Below are 11,123 nucleotides of genomic sequence, written 5' to 3'. Positions count from 1 at the left end.
TTATAATAATCTGTACAAATGTCTTCCATTTCAAATAATATTTCCAGACAACAGTGGAAAATATCCTTTTTTTACAGACTATCCAGAAATTTACAGTTGGCATCCCTTGTACAGCTCCTATTAAAAAATGTAAACACTCAACTATGTTAGTCTGTTTCTAAATAGTTTAGTACTATATTGTTTACTCTTTACTGTATCTAGAGGAAAACACATTCTTTTCCTTGAGCACAGCCAATAATGTACATTTTATAGCTTTGATAATGCAGGTGTGTTGCTGAACTGCCCTCTATAAACTGAGACAAGTAATGCTACCCATGCAACACTCATGAAGTCGTAATCAATTTACGTGATTGTTACTAAACAAATCAAGTATAAAAGCAGCAGAAGATCTTAAGAACAGCAGCCACTCCACTCTCATTAACTGTAGGCCACTACCTTTGTGAGAAGAACCATCATGTCTCATCATTCTAACCTGACTTCCTCCGGACACAAGCACTTCAGCTCTTGTTCTGTAGTTTTACCTAAACATTCCAGCTCTCACAGCATCCTATCACACTCTTCTAAACACATGGGACATGGCCACAAGAAAGAACATTGCTTTAGCAGCAAGAGTGCCCATAACATTGGATCCAGAGGACATAAGATCTCAGTTGGAAGCTGTCACATGGGCAAAAGTGGACATGGGTCTGGATTTGGAAGTATTGGAGGATTTGGAAGATCCACTTGTTCTGCAGGGATCAACCCTGTCACTGTAAACCAGAGTCTTCTTGCTCCTCTAAATTTGGAGATTGACCCAAGCATCCAGAAAGTGAGAACTGAGGAGAAGAATCAAATCAAAGGACTGAATAATAAATTTGCCTCCTTCATTGACAAGGTAGGTTGTATAATATATACAATGCATTCATAAACGTTTTTAACATTTTGTTATGTTGTGGCCTTACGCTAAAAAAAATCTTGGAAATGTTGGAAATCTTTCTAATATTTTGAAAAAGAAAAACTAAAATATTGAATTGACATTAGTGTTGAGCGCGAATATTCGAATAGCAAAATTTTTTTGCGAATATTGGCACTTTGCTAATTTGCGAATATTTCGAATATAGCGCTATAAATTAGTTATTTTCGAATATTCGTGTTTTTTTTTATTGTTATTTTTCTTTTTCTTTCCCACTTCCCAAAAGTAGTTCTTACCTGTTCTGAGGATTCCTGGCTGCTCCAGTCAGTTCCCGTTGCTTCTTCTGCCGACTTCCGTACTCATGGAGCGTCCCCATCACCATGGGAACGCCTCCATACTAGAATGTACTGTCGGATGTGAGAATTAAGTTGAAATCGCAATGAGATTAATATAACTTGAAGTAATCGCATTGCGATTTCAACTTAGAGCTGTGTTTCTAATGGGTCAGCTTGCTAGAATTAACAAAGTTAACGAATATGGAATATAGCAGTGCTAAGTTGAAATCGCAATGCGATTACTTCAAGTTATATTAATCGCATTGCGATTTCAACTTAGCACTGCTATATTCGATATTCGTTAACTTTGTTAATTCTAGCAAGCTGACCCATTAGAAACACAGCTCTAAGTTGAAATTGCAATGTGATTAAAATAACTTGAAGTAATCGCATTGCGATTTCAACTTAGACCTGGTTTACTATGGTTGGCTTGGTAGAATTAGCAAAGATGAGGAATATGACGAATGTATTCATCATATTCCTCAAATCGAAGATAACGAAATATTCTCCATCTTTGTTTTAGCTTCATATTTGTCAACTTCGCTAATTCTAGCAATCAAATAGGAAAATTGACTATAGAGACAGCTGTGTTTATTTCGCTATGCGATTATATTAATTTTCTCATTTTTTTTTTAATAAATATAATAATTATAATACTTGATAATTATTATAATTATTCTATTTATAAAAAAAAGCAAAGTAATATAATCGCATGGCGAATTAAACACAGCTGTCTCTATAGTCAATTTTCCTATTTGATTGCTAGTATAAGCGAAGTTGACAAATATGGAGCTAAAACAAAGATGGAGAATATTTTGTTATCTTCGTTTTGAGGAATATGACGAATACATTCGTCATATTCCTCATCTTCGCTAATTCTAGAAATCAAACCAATAGGAAAGTTGCCTTAAGTTAAAATCGCATATTAATCGTGATAACTAGAATAATGACGAATATTCAATTTCTACGAATATTAGATGAATATTCTAGCGAATATTCGCGAATTTCGTCAAAATCGAATATGGCACCCCCCACTCATCACTAATTGACATAAGTATTCTTACCCTTTATTTAGTACTTAGTAAAAAGCACCTTTGGCAGCGAATACAGCATCCAGTCTTCTTGAGTATGTTTCCACAAGGTTTGCGCACTTGGATTTGGGGATATTTTGTCATTCTTCGCTGCAGATACTCTCAAGTTCTGTCAGGTTGGATGAGGACCGTCAGTGGACAACCATTTTAGTCATTGTTTTATTGGAAGGTGAACTTTCAAAGTAGTCCAGAGTACTTTGGCTCAGGTTCTCATAAAGAATATCTCTGTCTGTACTTTTCTCCATTCAGCTTTAACTAAAATCTAACCCGTCTCCCTGTCTCAGCTGCTGAAAAGCACCCCTACAGCATGATGCTGCCACCACCCAAAGTAGGGATGATATTGGTCAGGTGATGAGTAGTGTTGATCGCGAATATTCTAATCGCAAATTTAATTGTGAATATCGGCACTTCGAGAATTCAGAAAAATCTAGAATATAGTGCTATATATTCGTAACCATGAATATTCTTTTTTTTTTTCTGCAGTACCACTTCTTTTTGCTTGTGGGCCAATGAGAAGGCTGCAATATCTTTGTCAGAGCTTAGCAACATCCCTAGCAACCAATAGGAAAGTTGCCTACCCCTTACTATATAAGAAACTCCCCAGCAGCCATTTTCTGCTGTTTTTTGCAGTTGTGAGAGAGAGAGCAGTGACATTGCTGTGCTCTGTGCTTTCATCTGGATCCTAGTCCTTATCCAATTACATTAGATAATTAGTAAGCTCATATATATAATACATACAGTTAGTGGGAGATAATCAGTGTAGGTTATATAAGGATATAGTGTAGCTGATAGGTCCCAGTGCAGGGTGTTAGGTAGTGTGATAGGAATTACTGTTTCTCTGCTGTCCATACATACTTGCTACAGACATAGTGATGTGATGTCACAACAATACTTAGTGCACCAATCAGTAATATCTACTCAGACCTGATAAAATGTGAAGCTGCATGAATTGCGCAAAAAAATGTGCATCATTAGTGTCAATTTGCGCAATTGCGAAAATAATTACTAGACATCGCCAATTCTAGAATTCACAAATGTATAGTGAATATTATGTAAAAAATTTGCAGAATATTGCAAAAACGAATATTGCCTATGCTGCTCATCAAAGTCTCAAAGTCCCTTAGAACAGGCATGCTCTATTGAATCAATTTGCTCATTTCTCATCTGGACTGCAATTCAGGTGAACTACCAGGCTGCTGCCTGTTGGAGTAGTGTCATATAGGGGTCAAGAGACCCCAGTGTGGAACACAGAGGGTTCAGGCAAAACCATAGTTAGGGAAAAGCAAAAGTCTGAGAATCAGTGAATACAGTACAGAAATCAAGAGAGGCAAAGAAGGGTCAAATCTGGTAGACGTTCATACATGGGAGAGTTAAAAATAAATAGCTACAGGATCTGCATGTGGATTACCGCTAATTTCTGGGCTGAAACTTTTTACCTGAAGGCTCTATTCACCTTTCATCTCATTTTTGCCTTTCATTGGAGTTATACGCAAAGAGTATTTCCAAATCTCACAGCTTCCCTCTAATGGCAGCTGTGACATTTGCCACATTCTATGCATACACCTTGAAAGTGAAAAAAGTATACTGTATTTTTTTTCTTCTTGCTATGCCTTGTATAAGAAAGTGCAGCAAAGTTCACTTTCTTACTCCATGAGGATTCTCTTTCATATAAACAGTAATAGCAGAACTTTGCTGATGGGTGCAAATACAGTATATATATATATATATATATATATATATATATTAATTCATGGTAATTACTGGTTTACAATAACTGTACCTTAATATCTGGTCTTACATGTAGGTAAGATATCTGGAGCAGCAGAACAAAATGCTGGAAACCAAGTGGGCTTTTCTACAAAAACAGAAAACAGCCAATTGTCAGGTTGAACCTCTGTTTGAGGCTTTTATCAGGAATCTTAGGATACAGCTGGACAATCTGGAATGTGAAAATTCTCGTTTGGAATCAGAAAGAAACAACATGGAGGAAACAATGGAAGAATTTAAACGAAAGTAAGAAAATAATTGTAAACACAAATTTTCTAAAAAGAACTTCAATGATAATTACTTTTGAAGTGGTCCTTGGACAACCCTTGGACTTCAGATTTAATGTTCACCTTCTACAATGTAATTGTGGAAAGTTCCATTGCCAGGATTACATTTTTTTTTTTTATCTGCTAGGCTACACTTCTATAGCTTAATCAGAAATAGGGCAATAGGCTAACTTTAAACATGTGTATCCCTACAGTCAGATCATTCAAAATTCAAACACCATAAAATTTGTTAAAGAGGATATGTAGTTTATTCAATATTATACTTGAGTTAATAGAGGGAGGTCTTCTGTTCAGAATCCTCGTCTTTTGGCCAGAGTGGACAATAGTTACAAAAAGTATCTCTGCTATAAAATACATTGCCTGTCCTGTTCTGCTTTATGCAGAGAACTCATTGATTTAAATGGGTACTATGTAATACCTAATTTCCACTGTTCTGGTGCTGCAGTAAAATTTACCTCTTACTGCTTGGTGATAATTTGTGTTCCCATTAAGGTCCCTTCACACCAGCCAACTGGCCAGGCAATTATCATGAAAGATCCATTCATTCCTGACAACTGCCTGCTCTTAAAGGAGGTGAAAGCTGTATTTATACGCAACAATCACCTGCACTGTATGGGGATAGGTCACCCACCCTCATACAGATTTAACATTTCAGGGTTGCAAATTCTTGATTACACAGAACAATCTGTTGCCTTGTAACAATTGCAGCAGGCGCCTCCACCTAGGGCCCTCTATGTAATGTGACCCAGGTATAGGAATGCCGAGTTGTATAGTGCGGCCTAAAATGCCCCTTTATATGTGTCACGGTGCTCCTACCTGGATACGGTTATACCCCAGGCTTTGGCTCCAAAGCAATAAATAGGGGGAATAATTGAGGAATTTGAAAGAAAATTGAGTCCAGACCTTGTATGTAGTTGAACATCAGCTTTATTTAAATAAACATTCATCAGAAACAATCTTCCAACTTTGTCTTGGTCCCAGCAGGCTTTAGCATTAAAACTGGCAGGCAAACTTGTCTCAGCAAAACATGTCTTTCTCTCTGGCTCTGCTGTACAGACAGGCTGACTGTATAACTCAGATTCTTATGACTGCTGCACTTTCTCTCTATGGTCTGACTCTTAAGTAATGCAGTGAACTCCTGGCTTCTAAAGCTTTAAGCTTTGACCTCCATGGCCAGCAGAGCTGAGGGTGCTCTGGCTAGCTTGGGCACGTCCAGCAGAGATGTGCCCTGCACACCTTCCCTTAGAAGGGTGTAAGCTAGAACTGACTAGAAACAGGGACCCACCCTTCCTGCAGGAAGTAGGACTCGCCCACTTCTCTCCAGGGGGGGTTAGAATGGAATGGAAAGCTCCATTCTACCTAACTGCAGCTCTACCGTTTTTGCTGCCTCCTGCTGTTGAACCAGGCACATTACAGTTAGAAAGATTATAAATGCACAGTGTATAGTACCTGAACAAAATACATAAGATGATGCTTTTTGTTATCCCATTAGAGATAGTAGCAGGGTGCAGAAGTGGTAATACCACTCTGGGGTGTTACACAATGATTTTAAGTGTCACATTAACAATGTTCACACCAATTGAAAGTATTTCCTCGTTTATAAGGTGGAACCTTTACATGAGCCAATTGTCAGGAACGAGCATTTGTATTAACGTTAATTCCTGATAATCTGCCAACATAGAGATATTCCAAATTGGACAACCAGTTAAAGAGGAAAGTCCACCTTAATCATTATCAGTGGGGCTCTATATCCTTAGAAACAGCGACATCTGCAGTGAATAGGATATTCCTGACTGAAGGCTAAGCGATTTGAACATCTTCAAGTCAGAATACAATCGGGCATGATGTTGAGGGTCACAGGACAGAGATTCTTACTTAAATATAACTTTTAAATGCAATATGAGTAACCATGTCATCCCGCTGATAGGTATGAAGAAGAAATGAATAGACGTACAGCAGCAGAGAATGAGTTTGTCTTGCTAAAGAGGGTATGTACCAACATCTACACCCTAGCTATTGCCCTGAAGGTATGGTCACACATTCAGTTTTCTTTATGCAGTTTTAGAAGCTAAAACCAGTAAAAAAAAAAGAAGGAGATATCATAGTATCATAGTACATAAGGCCGAAAAAAGACATTTGTCCATCTAGTTCGGCCTGTCATCCTGCAAGTTGATCCAGAGGAAGGCAAAAAACCCCTGTGAGGTAGAAGCCAATTTTCCTCACTTTAGGGGAACAAAAATTCCTTCCCGACTCCATTCATGCAATCGGAATAACTCCCTGGATCAACGACCCCTCTCTAGTAGCTATAGCCTGTAATATTATTACACTCCAGAAACACATCCAGGCCCCTCTTGAATTCCTTTATTGTACTCACCATCACCACCTCCTCAGGCAGAGAGTTCCATAGTCTCACTGCTCTTACCGTAAAGAATCCTCTTCTATGTTTGTGTACAAACCTTCTTTCCTCCAGACGCAGAGGATGTCCCCTCGTCACAGTCACCGTCCTGGGAATGAATAGCTGATGGGAGAGATCTCTGCACTGACCCCTGATATATTTATACATAGTAATTAGATCTCCTCTCAGTCGTCTTTTTTCTAAAGTGAATAACCCTAATTTTGATAAACTTTCAGGGTACTGTAGTTGCCCCATTCCAGTTACTACTTTAGTTGCCCTCCTCTGGACCCTCTCCAGCTCTGCTATGTCTGCTTTGTTCACTGGAGCCCAGAACTGTGTCACAGTACTCCATGTGTGGTCTGACTAGCAATTTGTAAAGTGGTAGAACTATGTTCTCATCACGGGCATCTATGCCCCTTTTGATGCAACCCATTATCTTATTGGCCTTGGCAGCAGCTGCCTGACACTGGTTTTTGCAGCTTAGTTTGCTGTTTATTAAAATTCCTAGATCCTTTTCCATGTCAGTGTTACCGAGTGTTTTACCATTTAATAAGTACGGGTGACTTGCATTATTCCTTCCCATGTGCATAACTTTACATTTGTCAGTGTTAAACCCCATCTGCCACTTATCTGCCCAAGCCTCCAATCTATCCAGATCCCTCTGTAGTAGTATACTGTCCTCTTCAGTGTTAATTACTTTACACAGTTTAGTGTCATCTGCGAAAATTGATATTTTACTATGCAAGCCTTCTACAAGAGCATTAATAAATATATTGAAGAGAATATGGCCCATATAGTATTTGTTTTTTTAAACTTTCTTTCCTTTTATGATTTACTCCTGATTTTGGCTTCCAAAACTGCATCAGGAAACCTTTCTTTGTGGCCATACCTAATAGAAATGAGATTATATACAGTAAAAGCTATTTATCCACTTATTTCTGCAGGATGTTGATGCTGCTTTTATGAGCAAAACAGAACTGCAAGCTAAGGCTGACTCTCTGACCGATGAGATCAACTTCTTACGGGCTCTCTATGATGCGGTAAAAGTCATTCACTCTTTGGCACAAACTATCAATGTTTTTTGGGTTGTTTTATTAAAACGGTCTGGTACTAACATAAGATGATGTGTATGCTTTGTACGCTGATACCTGATTATTTCTTAAATCCGCAGGAGATCAGTCAGCTCCAGGCTCAGATCTCAGACACCTCCGTGGTCGTCTCCATGGACAACAGTCGAGACCTGGACATGGACAGCATCATTGCTGAAGTTAGAGCTCAGTATGAGGATATTGCTAACAGAAGCAGAGCTGAGGCTGAAGCCATGTACCAGTCAAGGGTAAGTCTGACCTAGATACTAAATACAGAAGTAGATATCATTTTTTTTGACTAGCTTTACAAGTTAACGCAACTAACTCTAACAAAAATACATTATAATAAAACAAGAAATTACATTAAAGTGACCATCTAGGTGCAGCTGGTGTCAACATAACACTGGCTATTCTGTACAGTAAAACCTCTTTGAGGCAACCACAAAAAAATTAATTGAAAAGGGGTCATATATAATACAGTGTATGTGGTAGAACTGATAAATCTGTCATAGGTCTGAATAAAGAGGTGGACTTTTGAAGAGATTCACTGCATTCAACTGCATTTACTAAAATTGAATGGACCACTTTCTGGCTACTGTTCACCAATGTATTTGTAAGATGATTATATGGGCCTTACTAATTCAACCTTTGTTGAAATTCTATGCCATTTTCTATATTTCATCAGGTATGTTCCCTTGTTCTTTATATGCTTAGCAAGTTCTTTTTTGCCTGTGTCAACAGTTTGACGAACTTCGCATGACATCTGGAAGAAATGGCAATGATCTAGAAAACAGCAGGAATGAGATTGCTGAACTTAACCGAGCAATTCAGAGACTCAAGGGAGAGATTGAATGTGCTAAATCTCAGGTAAATAAAATCTGGCACGATGCAAACACATATAAAAGATGATATGTTGTTATCTGGGTACAATAGGCAACTATCATAGGATATATTATGTATGTGAAATACCATAAATTATCCTCTGCATTACATATGCATTCTTTACTGTTGAGTCAAATAACTTCAGTAACTTGGATTGAACCCATTTAATGACTGTACATGTACAGCGTAAGTTGAGAATTTAAAGGGCAGGCGCCATATCTGCCAAGTTTCTGTTGCTTTACACACCAGACACATGGAGGCAAAGTCTGTGATTGGCAATAATGCAGATCATGGACTTTTAAGCCCTCAGGAGCTATGGTCATTTGTGGCATTTCCCATAAGTGATGCACTTCCGGGGCCCGGGTGGCTCCCCTGCTGAGATCAAGAGAACTATTCGGTTACTATGTCAGCCACAGGCCCTCTAAAGGATCTGAAGCCTGCCACAGTAATGAAAGGTAACATCTATGTATAGCTATAGATAACACAGAATCTGCTATTCACAAAAAGCAAATGCCACAGCTCACCTCCTTCTTCTCGATGCACCGTCACCTCAGCACAGGTCACAGAACTTGCCCACAACATTGTCACCTGCACATCAACGGGTCTTCTTTAGATTACAGGTTCTTATGGTCCTCATAAGAAGAGTTAAAAAAAGAATATCTGGGTTTAACTGGTGATAAAATATAGATGGTGTATTTCCTTTATTTAGTCAAAGCCTCTATAAAATATACATTAGTATATAGGCTTTATGACTTTTACTTTAGCATTGACGGTCAATTAGATGGTTTTGACCTCAGTACCAAGTTTCTGTAATACTGTGGAACCCTTGGTGCCAATGGAACACACTAGTATTTGAAGCTGTCACCGGGGAGCCACTATTCAGAGAACACAAAGCTCCCTATCTTATACAGAATTATTTATTGTATTCATAGCGCGCTGCACTGGAATCAGCAATCTCAGAGGCTGAGGAACGTGGTGAGTCTACTGTCCAGGATGCCAAGCATAAACTGACTGAACTGGAGGCTGCTCTACAGAAGGCCAAGAAGGACATGGCTCGCCAACTGAGAGAATACCAGGAGCTGATGAATGTCAAACTGGCTCTGGATATTGAGATTGCCACCTATAAGAAGATGTTGGAAGGAGAAGAGCACAGGTGACTGCAGATTACAGAAATATCTTAAATTGATGCATATATAAACTATGTAGTAATAATATAAAGCTGTAGAACATACTAAAATTACACACGTTTGCTTTGTTCTAGACTGGCTTCTGATGACTCAGTGAGCATCTGTAAGTGAAACTCATCACAATTTGCAAACTACACCTTTGGTTCCCATGCATGTATCTCCCTTCATTCTAACAAGCTTTTTCTTCTTCAGCTGTCCTGCACTCCAGCACTGGAGGCAAACACCATTCAGGAGCATCTTCTCATGGTGGACATAACAACCATCATCATCATCATCATCATCCTAAAGGTGGATTCAGTTGTGCCAGTGGAAAAAGTTATGGCCACGCATACACAGGCAAACATCACTCCAGCCATGAGCATCACTGCTGAAATAGAAATCCTGCCAAACCCTTGCTGTTCCTCATTTGTGTCTTAAAGGCTATGTATACCATCGGAGGTAATTTTTGTTTATGACTGCATTTTACTCATTTTTGGCTAGAAATCATATTTTCATTTGGCCTTTAATAAAAATATTGAGCCATTCTTTTACAAAGGGTTAACTTTTAAAGGGTTAACTGTTTTTCTAACTGTGTAACTGGCACTTTCCCTTTTTACTTTGTGCCGGTCATGTAATAAACCTTATCTCTAAACTACTAATAAACACTTATTTAAGCCACATTCTTATTAGTAAGGTAAGGATTGAGCTTTAATGAGTGTTTATAATGTCAGAGATAAGGAGTCCCTCTGCTCCTCAGATGACGGAAAAGACACAGGCTGCTACAAGAGCATGTCAGGTCTGTGCAGAAAAAAGGATTCCATATATTTAATAAAGACCAATTGAAAAAAATGATTTTTACCTCAAAATAAGTACAATGCAATAATAATAAAAAATTAGCCCCAAAGGTGTACATAGCCTTTAACTATGTTCTGTTCTTGCTTTTCTGAATTAAGTGCATGTATGTTACCTTACACTATTCCTCAATAAACCTCTATTTGCATGGCAGCTTTGATGCATTTTGACCGTTATTTAAAAAGGTTCATAGAAATGTAATAAATTCAGGCTATAGGTTAAAGGTTGATAATAGAAGTGAGCCAAGTTATTGAAAATTCAACTAGTTCGCCAAATTACACTAAGAAATTTGCTTTGTGCCTAATTAGCGGGTGCAATGACACAAAACAACTACGCCCCCTCCCCCTGTCATTGAACCCCTCAGATGC

The 11,123-nt window shown here is 38.4% G+C and overlaps 1 protein-coding gene across 1 annotated transcript; it reads left to right on the top strand.

Moving 5' to 3' along the window:
• The first annotated feature begins 454 nt into the window (after positions 1-454).
• LOC122931369 (keratin, type II cytoskeletal cochleal-like) lies at positions 455-10,295 on the top strand. The gene is made up of 9 exons (XM_044285439.1): positions 455-874; positions 4,123-4,331; positions 6,300-6,360; positions 7,712-7,807; positions 7,939-8,103; positions 8,597-8,722; positions 9,670-9,890; positions 9,999-10,027; positions 10,117-10,295. The coding sequence occupies exons 1-9, from the start codon at positions 455-457 to the stop codon at positions 10,293-10,295; spliced, it is 1,506 nt and encodes a 501-aa protein (XP_044141374.1).
• The last annotated feature ends 828 nt before the right edge of the window (positions 10,296-11,123 follow it).

The sequence above is a fragment of the Bufo gargarizans genome, chromosome 3, assembly GCF_014858855.1.
Source record: "Bufo gargarizans isolate SCDJY-AF-19 chromosome 3, ASM1485885v1, whole genome shotgun sequence".
In the NCBI taxonomy this organism is placed as follows: domain Eukaryota; kingdom Metazoa; phylum Chordata; class Amphibia; order Anura; family Bufonidae; genus Bufo; species Bufo gargarizans.
The sequence above is the reverse complement of the archived record's forward strand: the minus strand, read 5'-3'. Positions and strand labels throughout refer to the sequence as shown.